Below are 22,386 nucleotides of genomic sequence, written 5' to 3' on the forward strand. Positions count from 1 at the left end.
TCTTACTTCGCGATTTCGACGCCGCATATTTCAAAGAAACGTAACACGCCGTAAGATGCGACGACTTGAAAAAAATATATAAACATACATGTAAAGAAAACGTTTGCGAAAAACTTGCAACGTAAGATGTACAGCGTCGAGTAGTAGAGTACGACACGTGTATTAAAGCTCTGAAACTGTGAAGAACGCATAAACCAACAAGAAGACGCGACAGGTTCAAAGCGAACAAAAAAACGGCACGGCGTTTGTACTATACTACGTCAGACGTGACGTTAGCGCGGGACGACACTTGAAAAAACGATACAAACGCACCGACGATCTCACGTAAACGTACAAACGTCGAAGGTCGACCGCGTTTCTTAACTTAAACTTCTTTTCAACAAAATGTATAGCGGCCTCGTTAGTCGACGTCCATGTCCTCGGGGTAGTGGTGTCGCACTCTTCTGGAGACTTTGTTTATCAGATGTGCTACGTAAGTCTTGTACGTTACCGGCGCGATTGACGTACAGACGTATTTTTGTCTTAGTTCATCCTGAAAAACATAGAACGTATTAGAAACACGTGTCGGATCGTACGTTCTACGATACATATAAAAAAAAGTAAAGTGTGCAAGTAGAAACCTGCACCGCGCTTCCTCCGACGTTTTAAGTGTGCAAGTAGAAACCTTTGCTCACAAAGCTTCCTCTATTTGTTTTGGCTTCCTCATAGAGGAAGCTTTGTGAGCAAAGGTTTCTAGGGACCTTTGCGTACGTCGAAAACTGAGTCTACGCCACCAACGCTTAACGACGTCGATATAAACGAGGGGTAGAAAAGACTGAAAACGATACGAAACATAGAACGAGGGCGCGCGCTCCAACGTTGCGGAACGTAAAACCAAAACAACGCGTTCTGCAAAACGTCAAACGTTTCGTAAAAAAAACCCCTTGCGTCGTAACACGTTTTATTACGTTTCATATCGTCTTAAGTCTTTTCTACCTCTCGTTCATATCGACGTTGTTAGACGTTGCGTGCGTAGTTCTGGACGTCAAGAACATTCGATAACGTTGGCACCGACATACCGACACACCAACACACCGACACACCGACCGACATTTTTTAAAATAGCGCGTTTTTGACGTTTTAAAACATTTTTTGAACACCGTGGCAAAAGTAACTCAAAAAAAATGTTGTTTGCGAAAACAAAGCTTCCTCTATAAAGAAGCAAAAAAATCAACATTTGACGATCACTGACGATAAAAGTAGCGTAACTACTCGGAACGGTAAAAGAGAAACATGTATAGAAAAATGTTTCGTATACGGTAAAACGATCGACACTGTTACGCATACCTGAAAAATATCTGCGGTCACCCTTATAGTGAATAAAAACTTCTTGAACAGCATCTCGTCGAATACTTGCATATAAGCATCGTTTGCGTTTTCCTGCATTTCTCCAAATTCTTGCGCCGACCGGCCTATGATTTTCTCAGCCGTTTCACCAAAAGCAATTACCCAACGACTACCTGTTGCGTCTGATAGATTCATCTGAAATGTGTTACAACACGAACGCAAACAGATATCAAAAAATACTTTTACGCGAACAAACAAAGTACGCGGCAAAAACACACGACATACATTTAACAGTAAGCGATACTTGAACGTTGACGAGTCCTTGTTACACTTGTCGCATCTAAATATTCCGGCAGATGTATCGCGTAACTGAAAGTAAAGTCAACGTTTACAGCACCGCGTATTTTCGTAACGAGCTTGAAACGCGCCGGACTCTTTCGTTTCAAACGTCTCCGCCGCGCGCCGACCCGTTACTTTCTTCCTGCAACCAGTTACGGGGCATGTTTTGTAAATAGCATTTTCCGTGCGAAACATGTCAACGATCGCCACAACTGCAACGGAATCTGAGAGCGTACATGTTTCCCCCAAGCGAGCTGCAGTCATCTCCTCGAAAGTGTACAACGGCGCGTTGAAGTCATCACTTCCACCTGCTCTAGACACGGCGTTAGCCGTTTCCAAATGGCCAACTGTAGTATACCACGTGCGCAATCTGAAATACGTCGTACATATATCGTCGACTGTATTTTTATCGACCGCGCGTATATTTTCAAACATATATCATCACATATTTTCAAAAAATGTTAGAACGGCCACGTTAACGAACACGAACGTCTATAAGAAGACATATTTAAAAACGTGCGTAACATTAAAACGTACCGAAAGAGCAAACGTAAACGGAGCGTCGTTCCCTTACTTACAACAAATATTTATATCGATGTACAAAGTCAGCGGTGCTTTACGTTAACGACAGTTTAACGATACCTGTGTGCTTCAGGAAGATCAGGATTCTTTACAAGTACGGAGGACGTGTTAAGGAATAACGTTCTTTCACCATTATATTCACTAACACGTGCTCCTTTAACGGCAATAATCGGCGTCGCAGAACCATCAAAATCCTCGGCTTGCTGTCCCCACAGTGTAAGGTCCACCTAACAGACAGATTTTTTTTTTCATCCACCGTAACAGCAAAATGTTAAACGCTGTCACGAAACTACTCACCTGTGTGCCGCTGTCATCAACGATCGTAATATCTCTTTTCAAAAGCGCTTGGCCGGTACTTCGTTGCACAAGTGATTGTAGATCGTTGACATGTGTAACGACACCCAAGACATCTAAAAAAAAACCAACATCGTCAACTCCGACATTTCAACCGACGTCCGGTATATCGTTACCAACGTTTCGTTTATATCATATTCTAAACGTTAACGGTGTTTGTTTGTCGCCGTGACAGTAAAACTTTACGGTAGAACGCGATACACATACAACGGACCGGTAAGTGACCGTTACGTTTACAGCGAAACATCGAACGAGAACGACGGGTTGTCACGTGCGCAAGCGAAACGTCGCAAAGCGACCGCGTAACGCGGAAAAAACGCCGTTACGTAACGTAACCACGTTTAACGGTTACCGATATTTTTATACTGTACCTATTAAAACATCTTTCTCTTTGTTTTCTATTTCACTTATGCACCTAATATTAAACCTTTGAATTATTGATCTGAAAAAGGAAAGAATATTGTTATATATATAATATTAACATTCAATGGCAATAACTATAAAAATAAATATATACTCACCTATATGAATCTGGTGTCGCAAAATGCCATAGAGCTACTAAGAGCTGCTTTTCTGGTGATACTATTTCAATTCCATTACCTGGGCCATGAAATGAAGCCTTTCTCCAATTTCATTTAAAATATACTCAAATGTTGAAGGTCGAATACTAGTAACATTCAATTTTAAAGTATCATTGTAAACATTTTAGAATTTAAGTATTTTATTTGATAGTATATATACATAAAACAAATTAAATATAATAATAATAATAATAATATTAATACCGAAAATGCGATTTAAAATATTCACTGCTGAACGATGGTATTATGTGCTCGACATAACCTTCTACTTTTCGATTTTGACTTTTTGTAGGACTTTCTATTACAAGATCTTCATCTTCGTCATTTAAGTATGAAAGTGGTTTGAAAAATTCATTAACGCACATTAATATTATTATCTTCTTTCTTCTATCCATTTTCTATTTATTATTAGTCTATTGCAATGTAATATTGTTATTCCAACAGTTAACTTTGGGAGCGTTTGTAGCGCCACTTTGACCGTGTCCCTCGGTTAGCGTTTGTAACTTTAATAGTATTCATTGACCGGTCCTATGAAAGTGTTGGAATAAAAGCGATTGAAGCGTTTAGTAAGGTCGGCTTGTCCGCACCCATAATTGTTTGTTTTTGCAACTTACTTTTATAAACAATTATAAATAAATAATTAACCACATTAATAATAGCCGTTAACATATGCCCCAGGTTTTGCATAACAACTTTTGTATAAGCCAAAATCTCGTCACTCCTCTAGTTGAGGCTACAAAAAATCCCAAAAGAAAAACCACCCGGTATAAAACGGAAGATCCGAAAACTGCCCTGTAACATAGATATATATATACATATATATATATATATATATATATATATATATATATAATCAGGCAGTTCTCAGGTCGTTGGAATATAGATTATAATGATCCTTAAACTACAATGGTCAAAAATCCCTTTTTATATACGTTGATAACCTGAACATTTTCCCTTGAAAATAATATATAAAGCATAATTTTTAATAAACTCCTATACCATCTAATTAATCGAAGAAATACGTACCTCTAATTGTGTCCCGACACCCCATAATAAAACTCATTCTTGTATAAATGAATTTTGATAACACGTGCACCCTCTCCATTGATAGCCCTATGAAAATAACTACAACTACAACATTCATTTCTACGAATGTTTATTTATAATATATATTTAATAATAGAAAACTCGTTCCAATAAATTTCACATGTATATATGGATTCCGCATTAGCAACCCTGTAAAAATAATAATAACTTTTATTTCTACAATTGCTTATTTATAAAATATTTATAATAATAATATAAAGTTTTTTATAAAAAAATTTATTTTATTAGAGAATCAAAACCGCGTAATCAAGGAAAACCTAACAATATCATTGAGTGGATTAAAAAACCCCAAATTGTTTGATGAATAATTTGTTATTAACAAATACATATATTAACAATAAAATTTTTCAATGCTGTATTATACTTTAGTGAAAATCCTGCAATATATTTCCTATACACTCCTATCAAATTCCCAACCGTTCGTGAGATATAAAAATAATAAAAATCTTATTATACATAAACAATTTAATTTCATTGATTTTCTGTACTAATGAGAATTCTAACCATTTCTACCTGCACGATATATTATTAACATGATATTAGAATCATCATTACTACTGCTAACATCACTTTTATCTATATTATTATTAACAAAATATATATATATACTTACTAAAATTAATATAAAGATCAAGCGTCAAGCGCCGAAACCGTCACTCACGTACCTGAAAGGATAGAATTGTAATTGCGTTGCATAGACACGCGAATCCGAGCGAGATGTTAGTATTGTACGATCTGAAGGGGAGAAAGAGAGAGAGTCTGATACACCATAGTAACTGTTAGACAAAGAGAGCAATATCTTTTATACTTTAGACATGCTAATAATTATTTTAACTATATTATTGAATTATCCCACCATATGTAAAGTATGTCTGAAGGAACTAATATTCAACATATATTTGCACATTTTAAAATTAAAATATTAAAGATTACTTATATTCTTTTATGATAAAAGTTATATTGAGATTTTATAATGAAAGAAGGTATCGCTCTTATTACAAATCGCTGTTAGAATAGAGAATAGAAATAAAATTCAGATGAGTCACCTGTATGACTCATTCGAGTAAATCTAGTTCTCGCATAGACCATATATGGACATGTCGAAGCAGAGCGCAACGCATGACCATATAAGGTAATGAATTTTAAGACACCACCCTATGACTCATTGCTGGCAAGCGAGCCACACCACTAGAAGTAGACTCATATCCGCTAGGCAATGCCCTATGACTCATTGTAACGAGGTGCGGTCACCTCCCACTACCGTTTCCAAAATTGTATAAAAGCGGAATCTTTCACCCTCTCGATGGAGAGTGTGGAACGAGCCAGGAAAAGTCACATATTTTATACTTGTTCCATCCTTCCATATAAGCCACTTGTATCGTAAAAGTTCTACAATAAATATCATACTCTTTTATATCAAAGGAAAGATAAAAATTATTGAATACCTACCATCGACGGATCCGAGGAGCCACAATCCACATCGTCGACCAACAGCTAATTATCCTGGGGTTTTACCTCCTTAACTGCAAGAAGAAAAGCCCATCAACGGAGACGTTCTGCCGGATCGAGCCACCTCGCATCACCCAGGACGTCACAGAACCCCAGAGTTGTGCATGGGCATTGAAGTCGCCGCAGACCAACAGTTTGTTGTTCGAAATGCCTGAGCACATAGTAGACAATTCACCAAGAAAATTAGAATAGCCATTATAGTCCGTATTTGAAGACATATAACACGAGACTATGTAAACACTCCCGTATCTTACAATAACAGAGTATTCGCCACACGCAAACAGGGCCACGGGATAAATTGCGATGCTAGTGATTATATATATAGCAGCTAGTCTGTTACGACTGCAGTACCATTGCTGGGAGTCGGGGATGCGGGCGGACTCGGACACCGCGCATATCACGGCTCCCAATTCACCGGACTGATAAATGAGGAGGTCCTGGGCCTCCCTGCTCCTATTCAGGTTAATTTGTATGAAAGACATCAGTTTCTAAGGCCGCTCCGAGGTTTAGCTGTAAGATCCCTCTCAAAGCATTTACTAGTAAAACCTAGACGGTGGTGTGACGTCCTGGGTGATGCAAGGTGGCCCGATCCGGCAAAATGTCTCCGTCGAAATCAATTTTATGGGTTCTTCTTCTGCTGGTTAAGGGGGTAAGACCCCAGGATAATTAGCTGATGTTCGGCGACGTGGATCGCTCCTCGTGTCCGTCGAAGGTAGATATTTAATAATTTTATCTTTTTTTTGATTAAAAAAAAGTATGGTATTTATTGTTTTCCAAGATACAAGTAGCTTATATGGAGAATGGAACAAGTATAAGATACATAAGGTTTTCTGGCTCGTTCCAGACTCTCTGTCGAGTAGGCAAGGTGCTTTTATACAATTCTGGAAACGATAGTGGGAGGTGACCACACCTGGTTACAATGAGTCATAGGGCGTTGTCTAATGGATATGAGTCTACTTCTACTTGTGTGGCTCGCTTGCCAGCTTATTTTACGTATGACTAGATTTTACTCGCATGAGTCACTTAGTGATCTCGTTCAAATTTTATTTATATTCTAACAGCGTTTTTTAACGAAAGGGATACCTTCTTTCATTATAAAATCTCAATATGACTTTTATCATAAAAAGATATAAGAAATCTTTAATATTTCAATTTTAAAATGTGCAAACATATGTTGAATATTATTTAATTTTTCTTAGACATACTTTACATATGACGAAATAATTCAATAATACAATTAAAGTCATTATTAGCATGTCTAAAGAATGAAAGATATTGCTCTCTTTGTCTAACAGTTACTATAGTATATCAGACTCTCTCTTTCTCTCCTTCAGATTGTACAATACTCGCATCTCGCTCGGATTCGCGTTTCTTATGCTACGCATATACAATTTTATCTTTTCAAGTTTGTGAGTGACGCTTCGGCGCTTGACGCTCGATATTTATATTAATTTTAGTAAGTATATATATATTTTGTTAATAATAATATTGAGATAAAAGTGATGTTAGCAGTGGTAATGATGATTCTAAGATCATGTTAATAATGTATCGTGCAGATAGAAATGGTTAGCATTCTTATTAGTACAATGAAATTAAATTGTTTATATAATAAGATTTTTATTATTTTTATATCTCGGGAACGGTTGAGAATTTGGTAGGGATGTGTTTGAGAGCGCGCGGTAGCGCGAGAAAGCGCGAGGTAGAAGACGACTACAAAAAACAGCAAGTCCAAAAATACAGTACAAAAAACAAGGTCTTTTTTAATGTCTAAATATATACACGTATTTACAGAAGCCGTGTGAGACAGCGCGCACTGAAGCTATCAGCGAAACAAAGCGAATCGCGGGTGCAAAAGCAAGTGCGGATTGCAAGGCGCGAAGCGGTACAAGCGGTGTATAAGCGGTCGTATCGGAATACTAGGCGGGTGATCTGCGAGCGAAATCGGTTCCGCGGCGCAGCGGCGGTCCTTTTAACACCTCCGAGGCGAAACTCCCTCCCTGCAGATTTCCCAGAATTTCGAGCCCTGCGTCATGGAGCCGACGTCACCGGTTTCACGTGGCGACCCGACGGGGTCGTCACCTGTTTTCGCGTGCCTTGTGTATAACATGGATCGTTCCTTTGTTCTAGCGTTGTTGTTTGATTTTATTATCGATAACAACGTTAAAGTTTCTAGAATGCTAATCCCGACCGATCCATGCTATACCGAATATTCCCGTGACAACTCTTATGCGACATTTTACGCGAATATTAATTTACTGCAAGCGTGCATGTGCTGACATGCAGCCGATCGCGACTTCGTCGCGATGCTAATTGTTGCGATCTCAAACAGGATGTATAGGAAAGATATTGTTGGAATTTCATTGAACTATATAGTCCAGGAGCTAGCGGAATTTTAGGTGACTGACTTTCTTACGCCTGAAATTTTTTCCACGAGTTATTATGGTCATGTCTGCCAAATGTAGACAGGTGGCAGAGTCTGTCCGCGGGACATAGAGCGAACAGAATTTTTGTAACTTGTATTAATTCCCAAAGACATTGACTGATTTCATTACAGCTGATTTTTTTACAGTTGATTATTTAAACCATTTCAACAAGAAAAAATGAGTTGTCCGATAAAAAAGTTGGGAAATTTTTCTGTTTCTTATTTTTGTGTGCACAATTAGTACATTTTAAGTCGGTCGCTTCGCAATCTTTGCTGTTATGTGCACCTCCACATTTACCGCATGCGATCTCTCTCTTACACTCTTTTGCATAGTGGTTATATCCGCAACATTTGAAACATCTTGCAATATTAGCGTGGTCAATTACTTTGCACTGTTTCCACCCAAGGCAGACTTTTTCCAAGAATAACAACATCTTACGCAGTTCCGGGCTCACTTCGATAATTACGCTAAAGTCATTTTTCTTGTCATTCACAATTCTCTTAACAATTTTCATTTCAACATTTTGGCAACAATTCTTCAAATTATTTTGTTCAATAATACTCTCAACAATTTCCTTATCTGATAAAGCCGCTTCCTCTTTATCAATCCACACGAGTTTCACGAATTTCTTTTTTGTTTTAGGAATTTGAACATTAAATTTTGCGCCAATTTTCTCGACAACATCTTTTTGCAATTTTTCTCTATCGTCAACATTCTTACATTTAACAACAACCGTTCCATTATTTTTTTCTTTAATGCTCGTGATTCCGACTCCGAGCTCCTTAACATTAATGTTCCTTTTGACATTGTTTAAATTATCATTCTTGTTGATGTTTCCACTTGCTGCAACGTCATCGTCAGCTGGCTTTACGACAATCATCGCCTCGGCCTTTTTCTTATTTTTTTGGAGCGCGTTTGCATAAGACACATTTGAAATGCAACTATCAACTACAACATTGTTATGAAGGTTTCCTAACATCTTTCTCATATCTTCCATCTCCCTCCTCCAACTGTCTTTCTCAGCTCTAACTATTTCTTCCATCTCCTTCTTCAACTTGTCTGCTTCAAATTTAACAATATCTGTTATTATGTTTTTTATTTCCTTTTTGGTAACCATTTCATCATTTATCTTGTACACCAACCAGTCTATCTTCTTCTCCATATTGGATCCTCCTTGTTGTTTTTCTTCCGTCTGCGCTGAAGATTTCACCGCCGAGCTAGTTACACCACTATTACCATCTCTTAACATGCATACCTCGGTTTTTCCAGGACAATTAATAAGTTCATTCGCCGCGTTATACACCTTATGAAGTTTATGACAGCCTCGATGAAAACTCTTGTCACATGGTATACATCTAATTAACTCCTTTTTAATTTCCTTTTTACACTGCTTACATATGTGACTCGCCGACTCACTCATATCTTATTACCATAAAGTCGAGAGCTCTTCCTTATCGACCACTTAAGATAAAGCGCATAGGCACGCGAGAGAGAGAGAGAGAGAGAGAGAGACCTTTTACAAATGTAAATATTACTTATTCTCTATACTTATTCTTTACTCGTTCTATATTATACTTAATTCTAATCGCTTTAAAAATATTTTATTAAAATACATAAATTTTTCTTGTCAAAAAACTTAGCGCTGCTAGACCTCAAATTAGGTCAGCCTGGTGTGTATGTGCGAGCGTGTGGGTGTGGGCGATGGTGTGTGTGTGCGGTGTTATGTGTGTGTATGACAAATAAGTGCGATTTTTAAAGGATAGTTAGAAGTTTAGATTTTAAGCGTATAGATTAAGTATAGAATAGTAGAGAATAAGTAATATCTACATTTGTAAAAGGTCTCTCTCTCTCTCTCTTTCTCTCTCTCTCTAGCAGCGCCAAGTTTTTTGACAAGAAAAATTTATGTATTTTAATAAATATTTTTTTTTTTTGTACTGTTACCTCTGTAATTCTTTGGGATGCGATTAATCTTTTAAAATACATATATAAACTTTGTATTTAAATACCTTGTATTCCCTTGTTGGGTTTAAATATTTTAATAAATATTTGTATTTTGTACTGTTACCTCTGTGTAATTCTTCATGATTCAATTTTTTATTCTAATCGAAGAAAAGCAGTAGTAATATTATAAAAAACCTCGAAAAAACCTCGAAAAACCTAAGTAACAAGTGGTAGACGTAATCTTTGTATCTCGAAAAATACACTGAGAAAAAAATTGTTAATCCCAAGAAATATTTAGTTCGATACGTTCAACTAAACATTTTAATTAGTTAACTAAATATTAGTTGTTTCAACAATTTATTTCGTTTTTTTAATCAAGAATTAATTAATTCAACTAATGTTTAGTTAACTAACTAAAATGGTTAGTTGAACGTATCGGACTAAATATTTCTTGGGATTGACAAATTTTTTTTCTCAGTGTATGTTCTCTGTAATTGGCGCTGTAATTTAAAAAGAGATATCATTTCTTTTTTGTAATTGTAATAATAGATCACTTGAAGCGCGACTCATTTTTTGATAAGGTAACGTAATTTTGTGATGTGTATCACTTGAGTAATAATTTTTTGGAAATAAAAATAATACTGCTTAGGTTTTTTCGAGATTTTTGGAGATACAAAGATTACGTCCACCACTTGTTACTTAGGTTTTTTCGAGGTATAATACTACTACTTTGTTTTTTTTCGAGGTGAAGATACTACTGTTTAGGTTTTTTCGAGATTTTTGGAGATACAAAGATTACGTCCACCACTTGTTACTTAGGTTTTTTCGAGGTATAATACTACTACTTTGTTTTTTTTTCGAGTATTCATTACATCAATTTACTTTAATCTTGCCTTAATTAAATAGGAGTACAATATATATACAGATGAAAATCTGCGATTGATTATATCGAAAAAAGATTAAGATTAATTACGGGGGGACAGGCTGAAAAGCAACGCACACGGTCAATTATCTTGAGGCACAAGATAGGGACAGTATGTTGTGTTCGTTCAATTACTCTTAATAAATGTGCAAAAAATTTGCCATATTCAATGATTCTCAAAAAGTACATGTCTAAATAGAGTTAACCATATTATGTTAATTAGATTTAATATACGCAATTTAATAAAATTTAGTCATTGTTTAGAGTGTTGAATTGATATTATTACTCGAGGCACGGTGGACCCTCGGAACAAAATTTTGTAAATATAAAGCCAATTGCTTCAAAATCATGTGACAATAAAGCCTGCTGCGACAGATGTAAAACATTAAATTTAGGTTGATGAATCTGCCGTCGTGGGATTTGCATCTCTCCTCTCAAAAGGTGTGTCTTACTCTTCCGTGGATGGTAAAGCTAAGCGAACGGCGTTACGCATAAAAAAATTGTTCACTGGGAAGAATTTATTTGGTTTATAAGGCGATCATGTAAAAAAAAACAGATAAATTTTATTCTTTTCTTTCCTTTAAATTTTGAAAATACATCTTTTCATTTACGAGCAATTTGATCGAGCACATGTGCATTACTTTTGAGTCTATTCTCGCTTATTGAAAAAACCCGATATGAAATTTCGGGTTGAGAATTCATCTCGCAAGGTACAAAAGCGTGGCGCTAAAATAAATTTTTAATAAAAAAAAGAAAAGAATTAGTAAAATGACTTATACAAATAGCAAAGACTGTAAAATGATATAGAGATTACTGCGTCATATATATATATTATAGGGTGTGTCATTTTGGAGCAACTTTTTTTTTTCAATTCACGAATAGCATATATACTTGCAGGAAGGTAAAATAAGATACCTGTTAAAATTTTAGCCCTTAATATTAATATTAACAGGTCGCTCATCGCGATTTTTTATTTTTGATTTAGTAAGATAGAAAAAATGTTATAACTATCTAACAAACAGTAATACAGCATTGCGCCATATAGATTTTCTGTAGTAAATTTACCGCTCTACAAAAAAAATCTATCATTTTTTCATAAATTCAACCGTTCAAAAGATATTCAAAGTTAAAGTTTGATAAATTTTATAAAACTTGTTTTTGCTTCTTATGAATTTTGTATCATATCGACTATCAAAAATTATGAAATAATCAATACACATTTTTGTAGAAAATTTAACGATCTACAAAAAAGGTCGTCTCTTATATTTTTTTCATAAATATAACCATTTAGAGGATATTAAGGTTTAAAGTTCAAAGTATAAAAACATTAAGTTTGCGGTAATGTTACCTTAATACTTTTATGCACAGAATAATGAGACGAATCAATTGATATGAAAAAAAGACAGTTGCTTTTAAGAAAAAGTATGCAGATGCGTGTTGCAAATTACATATTTTTTCTTAAAGGAACTATGCTTTTTTTTATACCACGTGATTCGTCTCATTATTCTGTGCATAAAAGTATTAAGGTAACATTACCGCAAACTTAATGTTTTACAAGATATTTTGTATTTTATGTCAAAATACTAGAACTTTCAAGCCTTATAATTCCAAAAGTTCTTAATGAAAAAATACTTTCTTATAGTGTTTTGGAAAGCCCTCGAGATAAGCTACAAGAATATGTAATAAAAGTAGGTGGTTCTATTTAAAAAATTGAAGGTGACCTTTACGTGACCTTCAAGCAACTATTTAAGGTGAAACTAATGACACCATCTTATGTACCCCTTGAAACCAAACAACTTTTGTCTGAAACAATTTTTCCAATCTTTTTTACTTTAAGAGATATTCAGCTGAATCACTTAAAATGATACACCCTGTGTATATATATATATATATATATATATATATATATATAAATTATAACGTATATAATATATAAAGTGTAATATGTTATATATATACAATATATAAAAGAAATACATAGCAAAAAGTAAATACTTATTTGTGGCTGTACTTGCTGTGGACTTTAATGTTTCTTTGTGTTTCCTATGCAAGCTCTGGTTTAAAAGATTGCAAATATCTCTTATGTCGTCAAGTTTATAACCACTATAGTATTCTAATGTTGGATTCCGTCCTCCCAAGTCCTTCATTAGCAATGCGAGTAACAACGCCGCCGCTGCCATTTTACTATCACTAAACCTGATCCTTGTATAATCCATCAGAGAATGTTCCAGTATGTACCTAGCCAGAATTAACGTGGGCATAGACAACTTGGTACACTATTTTCAGATAGTAGTGATTGAATTAGTATACATTTATATAGATTCTATTTGAATAAGACGGATATTTTATTGGAGAATAAAAAAAAAAATTTTAAAGCATTAGTCTCCAACAGAAGAATGTAATTAATCTTCTACAAGCTGATGTTTTAAAGTTCTTTCTATAGTACTTCTTTCTACAGTAAATATTATATATATGTTTGCAAAAGCGCATCTTTTATGTGTTTTTTCTTTAGATGGCGAAACTTCCGCTTTTCGATTGGCGCGGGTTTCTCTACCAACATTGGGTTGTCGTAATACATTGCTCTGTAAAGAATTTTGACTTCTGGTCGTTATTCCTTTCCTTAAAGTTGCAGTGCTGTTTTGTTGATTTTGTCCGAGTAATACCTTCGGTGGTGCCATTTTTCAGATATGACGAAACTTTAGTTCCTTATCTAATTGCTATAATTCACAAACATACATATAATTAGTTTATATATATTATACATAGTTTAATTTATATAGTGCATAATATAATACGGAATGTTTCAGAAATAAATTGTCAAATTTGAGGAGCATATTCTACTAACAGTAAAAATGGAAAAGTTACAAATTTTAAGTAACATCAAAAGAAAGGGAGACGTAAAAAGAAGGAAGATAAGAGAGATAAGTGATTTCGAAGTACAACAGATAGTATAAGTGAATAAAAGAGAAAAGGAGGACATATAAAATGTATATATCAAATGAAAAGAGAGCATTTTTATCTTTCTCTAACTCTTAAAACTGGAAAAGAATAAAAAATAAGTTGAACCGATAATAACCTACAATAATTCCTTCGCGTAAACGGGATTGATCTCCTCGGCATCAGCTCCCTGCCATCAATATATAACTTGCATTCCGCTTCTGCATAATCGACGATACATGCCCATTTCGTGGCATCTAGCCTTAGGATCTTTGTGATATCGTCATCATTAGGATTTTCTTCGTATCCTATCTTCTGAAGAAGCCCATCGAAAATTCTTGATATGTATAACTAGATGACATTCAGAGCACTGGGCAGAAATCACATATATATTATATATATATTCACGCCAAACCGCATATATAACATCATGTTATTTTTACATTTAGGAAAATTATTTCATATTAACTCAATAGGCGTTAAACTTGCATACATAAAGTGAATCTCGCGTTTTATGTAAAATTTTGTAAGAAACCGGTAATCTAACCTATACTACGTTTACGCGAACGTTACTTAATTCTGTATAGTAACTTACGAAAACGATACGATAACTTACGATAATTCCTTCACGTAAACGGGATCTCTTCGGCATCAGCTCCCTGCCGTCAATATATATCAGCTGTGCAAACAGGTTCCTTGATCTCCTCGTTATCAGCTCTCTGCTGTCAATATATATACCTCTACAAAGTAAAAATGTATTGTATAATCAGAATACTAGCAACGTGTACAACTTCATTTGAGGTTATAATTGGGTACAACATTCATCGCACGATACTGTTATAATTGCAAATCGGAAACGTACCTCGAGTCCAGCTCTTCTGCGATCAACGAAGTCGGGATCGAACGTGTCAGTCGTCACTTTCTGACCTCTATCAAGTTAGCCCCCCCACCATCGCAAAAAAAATCCGGACCTATTAAAAAATTTAGTGCTATTTATGTGCTAATTTGTTGCTCTAGTCCGGATTTTGTTGCTCAAACCGTTTAGCAGGAAATCGAGATCGAAATAGGTGGGGCCAGTTTGTCGTCAAGCTAGCCCCCCCCCCCATAATAAAAAACCTATATAGAGTGCTCAAATCCCCCCCAAAAATACACCAGAATTTGTTGCTTTTTTGTTGCTCCAAGATAGCGTGAAAACATTTCTGAAATATAACGTTTTTTTAGAAAATACGTATATCCGAATACTTAACAGATAGCACTATATTGACTACATCTTAAACAACGTTATATTTCAGAAATGTTTTCACGCTATCTTGGAGCAACAAAAAAGCAACAAATTCTGGTGTACTTTTTTTTGGATTTGAGCACTCTATATATATTTTTTTCGCATGGGAGGGGCCAGCTTGACACAAATTCTAGCCTCACCACATACTAAAAAACACATATAGAGTGCTTAAATCCAAAAAAACAATACACCAAAATTTGTTGCTTTTTTGTTGCTTTAAGATAGCGTAAACAAATTTTCGAAATATAAGGTTCTGTAAACAATGCCACTAATAAATACTGCATCTTCGACCGTTATCCGCGACTTCGATGGCTAAAAACTAACTAAAAGAATTTGTTGCTCGGGTCTTTTTGTTATTTAAATATTCTATGGACCGTGCCCTACCAGAATATGCAACGTATGATTTTGTTGCTCGCCCCTAACTGCAATAAACAAATTATTTATCTCAGCGTCGACCGTTATCCACGACTTCGATGGCTAAAAACTAACTAAAAAAATTTGTTGCTCGGCTCTTTTTGGTCTTAAAATATTCTGTGGACCGTGCCCTACCAGAATATGCAACGTATGATTTTGTTGCTTGCCCCTAACTGCAAGTAAACAAATAATTTATCTCCGCGTCGACCGTTACGTACGACTTCGATGGCTAAAAACTAACTAAAAGAATTTGTTACTCGGCATATTCTAGTAGGGCACGGTCCATAGAATATTTAAATAACAAAAAGACCCGAGCAACAAATTTTTTTAGTTAGTTTTTAGCCATCGAAGTCGTGGATAACGGTCGACGCGGAGATAAATAATTTGTTTACTTGCAGTTAGGGGCGAGCAACAAAATCATACGTTGCATATTCTGGTAGGGCACGGTCCACAGAATATTTTAAGACCAAAAAGAGCCGAGCAACAAATTTTTTTAGTTAGTTTTTAGCCATCGAAGTCGTGGATAACGGTCGACGCTGAGATAAATAATTTGTTTATTGCAGTTAGGGGCGAGCAACAAAATCATACGTTGCATATTCTGGTAGGGCACGGTCCATAGAATATTTAAATAACAAAAAGACCCGAGCAACAAATTCTTTTAGTTAGTTTTTAGCCATTGAAGTCGCGGATAACGGTCGAAGATGCAGTATTTATTAGTGGCATTGTTTACAGAACCTTATATTTCGAAAATTTGTTTACGCTATCTTAAAGCAACAAAAAAGCAACAAATTTTGGTATATTGTTTTTTTGGATTTGAGCACTCTATATGTGTTTTTTAGTATGTGGTGAGGCTAGAACTTGTGTCAAGCTGGCCCCTCCCATGCGAAAAAAATATATATAGAGTGCTCAAATCCAAAAAAAAGTACACCGGAATTTGTTGGTTTTTTGTTGCTCCAAGATAGCGTGAAAACATTTCTGAAATATAACGTTGTTTAAGATGTAGTCAATATAGTGCTATCTGTTAAGTATTCGGATATACGTATTTTCTAAAAAAACGTTATATTTCAGAAATGTTTTCACGCTATCTTGGAGCAACAAAAAAGCAACAAATTCTGGTGTATTTTTTTGGGGATTTGAGCATTCTATATAGGTTTTTTATTATGGGGGGGGGGGGGCTAGCTTGACGACAAGCTGGCCCCACCCATTTCAATCTCGATTTCCTGCTAAACGGTTTGAGCAACAAAATCCGGACTAGAGCAACAAATTAGCACATAAATAGCACTAAATTTTTTAATAGGTCCGGATTTTTTTTGCAATGGTGGGGGGGTTAACTTGATAGAGGTCACTTTCTGCCAAGCGTAGAGAACCTTCTTTTCCGGCAGCGGTGGTAACACGATGTAGGGATACGAAATCTCCAGATAAGCACGAAGCAATTCAAATTCAGTATATCGCCGGCACGATTACTGTGTTACTGCCGTTTCGCGTACGCGCGTATGCGCGCGTTGTCGCACCTTACCTCGTGACAGCGTGCGGCTCGTGCAAACGTTAACGCGCGGCCGCAATCGCGCGGCAGAAACGCCTCGTGTGAACAGGCTCCTTGATCTCAGTATCAGCTCCCTGCCGTCAATATATATAGGTTAACCTGTATGTAAACACTCACGTAAACGTAGTATAAACAGTAAAATAAGTAACAGTAATATATATAGAATAAGATAATTATAGGAGATAATTACATAATAAAACAATTACCTTGAATTAATCGTCGCGTCGCGTAAAGAGTCACGGTCGGTCTCGCTCCGCGCGTACTACCGTGTCTCTCGAGATAGGTTAACTGACGAACTGACTGACAGCTGACAGCTGACAGTGCGCTAAACGCACTATCTGCACTCGCGCAGTACACACACGCGCCCTGGTGTCGAAAAAGTGAAAAGGACGCGACTGCAGCCAATGAAATGATGGCATGGCATGAGAGACGTCGGCGTTAGGAGGAGGAGGAATATCTTAATAAAAAATTTTCACATTTCGACTTTGCGTTGCAATATCTCCGCTCGTAGGGCACGTAGCGGAATATTATAAAAGAAACCCCCCCCCCCCTAATTGGACCCCAAGCTATCGATCAAGCCTACTTAGAACTTGATCCGTTCACTCGTTATCGAGATCTCAACATCTCGAGTACTCGCAACCCGTCGCGTCGCGTAAAAGAGTCACGGTCGGTCTCGCTCCGCGTGTACTTGGCGCGAGACACTACCGTGTCTCTTGATTTCTTCAACGACTCTCAGCATTCTTCCTCGAGATCAATCGATTTCGAATCGTTTCCCTTAGTCGGGTTTTAATTTTTCGATATCCATAGAAGCATATTTTTTATTATTATAGGGGAACGGAGGGTAGCCCCGGACATTATTTCAAATTTAAGTATGCGCGTATCTATGGCCATTGTTTAAACATTCTGCATATGTCGAGAAGGTCATACTAGAATGTTTAAACAAAGAGAATTAGATAGAGTGGAAGGTACGCGTATACAACGATCAATGCCATCTACCGAGTCTGATGCCCAACTACTTAACCACTTTTGCTCAAATTGACCCCTTTATATAACCATAAATATAAGTGAATACACGTGACATTCCGTACGTAAAAGGCGATTTTTGGCGATCGTTTGGTATGGTTTGGTACATATACCAAAGTTGCTATCGGTGGTTGCTATTGGTTCTGGTGCGGTTTGGTACCCTTTGGTTGCTTATACCAGAGTCACGCAAAAAATCGCCTAAAGTGAAGAAGGAAGTTCCTTTCGTTCACAATATAAACATGGTAGTAAGATGTTGCATCAAGACCTGTAAAAGAAATAATAAGGACGACAAGGAACATTCTTTTTTTAGTTTCCCAAGTGACCTTAAAATGTAAGTATAATTAACAGTATATGTATATTTGACATTACTAATAGGTTATGCTACAAAACTTAAAATTAATTTTTGCATATTTATAACATATATATTTTTGTTCCATTATTTATAATACATTAAATAATAATGATAAAGAAAATGTGTCTATATATATATATATATATATATATATATATTTGCAGAACTCAAAAATGGTTGGAATTTCTTGGCACAAAAAATGTTTCTGGTTATCAAAGAATATGTTCCGATCATTTCGAGGAAAAGTGTTTTAAAAAAATATATCCACGACGTCTTTTACGGAATGATGCTATACCAACAATTAATATTAGAAACTTGTCACCATCTGAAAATAGGTTGGAAGAGGATGTGATATCTAACAATTGTAAGAAAAAATAAAATTTATAAAATATATGATATCATAAATAAGCAAAATTGCAAAAAATAAAAATAAATTTTTTTATTTTAGATGACATAGAACAAGAGCAGTCATCAAATGAAATTACTGCAGATGCAAATCACAGAGTGGAAACACCAATCGATATATTAATGACATCTGATATGATTCAAATTACAAGTAAGAATATAGATAGAATAATTATATTTACTAAAGATGGAAAAAAACATCAGTATTGGTTTAATAAGTAAAATATAATTATTTTAAAATATTTTGAGGTTATAATAAAACAGATTAAATTAGAATATTGTGACACAAGCTCTTATTCCCTTACAGAAATTAATACTATAGTAATTAATTACTAGCTAAATAATTACTTACGATATTAAATTTCTGTAAGGATTCTGTAGAATTAACAAACTTGTTCTTAACAAACTTGGCTTTTTAAAGAGTTAAGTTTAAATTAAGGTTTAATTAGGTTTAATTAGGTTATATATTGTAAGATTAAATAAGATCTATAACAAAATTTATATGCTTCTATTAATCGGATATTATAACATCCAATATTACAATATCAGTTGTTATAATACTGACATAAAATGACATTTACACATCCTATATTAGTAATTAAAACAAGATATTAAATCCGATTAATAGCAACATAAACTTAGTTTATAAAATAAATAACAGACAAAGAGTGTATAATATTACAAAATATATCATCATTAACATATATTATTTACAATACATGCAGCTAGCTGGGCCACCATATCCATCTTTAAAATTTGTGTATATCTTGATGTATCTTAAAGATGAGATAGTTATTTTTTAATATTTCTTTAAAGACCGCTTAATAACTACATAGTGCTATTCCTTGTCAAAAATTGAATCAAAAGCCGATATTTATAGTTAGATATTATATATAAATATAAGATCTGACTATGAATGCTGTCCAAAGGCCATATTTAATATCGTTTTAAGTACGATTTTAAGTGGTTAGTAGGCAGTCTTTAAGAAATACCCTGTATATTTGACCATCAATTAATATTTTGTACATTTTATTAATCAATTTTTATATATTATAAGATGAAGCCCAGGAGAAAGTTCAGAATTCAACGAATGAATCAACAAGCTACAATGCATCTGATTTCCCCAGTATTTCTACAGCAACGTTTTCTAGAAAAAATGATACGTCAAAGTGTTCTGAAGATTTGCAGTCATGTCATACAAATAGTGATCAATATGTGGATCATAAGTATAATTCGCAATTAATGTTAACTCCTAAGACATTGAGATTAAGGAAACAAAAAAAGATCATAGCATCGTTGAGGAGTAAAATTAATAGATTAAGTAAAGTAAAAAATAATAAAAGTCAATATAAAAAGCATAAAGTAAAAATTCAAAAAATAATAGAAGAGAGTGCGGAATTTCTTCCTGAAGAAGCACATATTTTATTGAAAACGCAGCTTTCTTTGTCAATGTGTAATAAATATGGTAGGAGATTTGATGATAATTTCAAAGATATTGCATTATCTATTTTATATCACTCCCCAAAAACATATAGGTTTTTAAAAAAAATCATAACTTTACCATCTGAACGAACACTTCGGGAGTATCAAAAACGATTTCCTATCCGTATTGGACTAAATGAAATAATATTATCAGAATTGAAGCATAAGTTTGAAAATGTTGCAATAAAAAACAAAGTTGTATCACTTCTATTTGATGAAATTAATCTTGTGGCAGAAGTACAATATGATCCACATACTGATGAAATGATTGGCTTAGCTGATGATGGTAACATACGTGAACCAATAGAAGCAAAAAGTGCTTTAGTATGTATGGTTACATGGATTCATTTAAATGTGAAACAAGTATTAGGATATTGGTTTCTGGGCAGTAAAGATAATGCAAATAAAACGCATGATATTATATTAACAACTGTAGAAGCCGTCATGGAAATAGGGTTAATAGTAAAATGTATTATCTCAGATCAAGGACCCAGAAATCAAGGTTTATTAAAAAAGTTATTGATTACTCCCGTAAAACCATATTTTGAAAGAAATGAACATAAAATATATATTATTTGCGATCCGCCTCATTTAATTAAATCAATGAGAAATAATGTCAGAACAAAAAAGTTATTATATAAAAATGGTGTAGTTGATTGGCAAGAAATTGAGAAAGTATATAAACTTAGTCAAGAAAATCCTTTAAATTTAATACCAAAGATTTCTGATAAACATTTTAATTTAACACATTTTTCGAAAATGAAAGTTAACTTAGCAACACAAATTTTTTCAGAATCTATGTATACTGCATACTTAATATATAAAACTATGTTTCCAGACTATTTTCGTAAAGACAATGATACAACCTTACAATTTATTATAGACATGGATAAACTATTTGATACACTAAATTCTTCTTTAAAGAGAAAAACAGTATCTAACAAATTAAATTACGCTATTACAAAAGACACAGAACACAGAGAATTTTTACAAAATATTTTGGAAGCTTTAGAAAATAGTAAATTTGAAATTGGGCCACAACCAGCTTGTAGAAAAGGTTTTTTATTAACAATAAATTCAGTTCTGCAGTTATTTAATGATTTAAACGAGAATTATGATATTCATGAACTTTGCACTAGAAAATTAAATCAAGATCCATTAGAAAATTTATTTTCTGTTATAAGACAACAACATGGATGTTCTGTCAATCCGTCCCCAAAACAATTTCAAGCTGGCTTACGACATATTTTCATTACACATTTATCAAAAGTATCAAGTCATACTAACTGTGAGACAGATAAAAATTATATTTTTAGAAAACTGAGTCAATTTAAACACACAATGCAATCTAATAAACAGAAACAAACAACAAATGAACAGACCTCGTCGATTTTAAAATTAACAAAAATTAATCTCGAAGAATTAAGTGATTCTTTATGTATGGATTCTGAAACCAAACAGTTCACAGAATCGAATGCTATTTATTATATATCTGGATATCTGGCTAAAAAGTTTCTTGCCTATCATGTATGCACTGCATGTGAAGAATTATTAGTTTTTAACAATAATACAGAATATCGCGATCACAAATTATTTGCGTTAATAAAATCATATGTAGACAGTAGTTTAGTTTATGTTACAGAAAATGTGTTTCAAATTATTATGGGTTGGGAAAAAAAGTTTAAATGCGTCATTCAAAATATTATTCATGAAAAGAATTTAGGAAAACTGATAACAGATATTTTAAAAGATAACTGTCCAATTGTTCAATTATGCTGTCCAGAATCTTCAGATTCCTTTTTGTGTATGTTTGTAAGAATAAGATGTCATTGGGAAGCACGTATAATGAGACGAAATATTACAA

General features: G+C 34.5%; 2 protein-coding genes and 2 long non-coding RNA genes across 5 annotated transcripts in view; 2 read left to right on the top strand and 2 right to left on the bottom strand.

Annotated features, from left to right (window-relative positions):
* The window catches only part of LOC139813476 (uncharacterized), a 396,598-nt gene that overhangs the window by 235,578 nt on the left and 138,634 nt on the right, over nucleotides 1-22,386 (top strand). The window lies entirely within an intron of this gene.
* Nucleotides 401-9,470, bottom strand: LOC139812792 (replication protein A 70 kDa DNA-binding subunit-like). Its single transcript, XM_071777884.1, has 9 exons — nucleotides 8,942-9,470; nucleotides 3,123-3,201; nucleotides 2,973-3,043; nucleotides 2,545-2,657; nucleotides 2,308-2,474; nucleotides 1,801-2,035; nucleotides 1,612-1,695; nucleotides 1,327-1,521; nucleotides 401-532 (listed from the first exon to the last, which is right to left on the bottom strand). Exons 1-9 carry the CDS (start codon nucleotides 9,468-9,470, stop codon nucleotides 401-403), a joined length of 1,605 nt encoding a protein of 534 aa, XP_071633985.1.
* Nucleotides 11,300-14,708, bottom strand: LOC139813210 (uncharacterized). 2 transcript variants are annotated; one of them, XR_011732074.1, is made up of 4 exons: nucleotides 14,638-14,708; nucleotides 14,165-14,391; nucleotides 13,643-13,801; nucleotides 11,300-13,322 (listed from the first exon to the last, which is right to left on the bottom strand). It is a non-coding gene; the product is annotated as an uncharacterized lncRNA (long non-coding RNA). The 2 variants fall into 2 exon arrangements; XR_011732073.1 differs by lacking the exon at nucleotides 11,300-13,322 and having other exon boundaries at nucleotides 13,334-13,801.
* LOC139813209 (uncharacterized) lies at nucleotides 18,207-22,380 on the top strand. The gene is made up of 3 exons (XR_011732072.1): nucleotides 18,207-18,614; nucleotides 18,800-18,999; nucleotides 19,084-22,380. It is a non-coding gene; the product is annotated as an uncharacterized lncRNA (long non-coding RNA).

The sequence above is a fragment of the Temnothorax longispinosus genome, chromosome 5 (genome assembly GCF_030848805.1).
Source record: "Temnothorax longispinosus isolate EJ_2023e chromosome 5, Tlon_JGU_v1, whole genome shotgun sequence".
NCBI classification, from domain to species: Eukaryota; Metazoa; Arthropoda; class Insecta; order Hymenoptera; family Formicidae; genus Temnothorax; species Temnothorax longispinosus.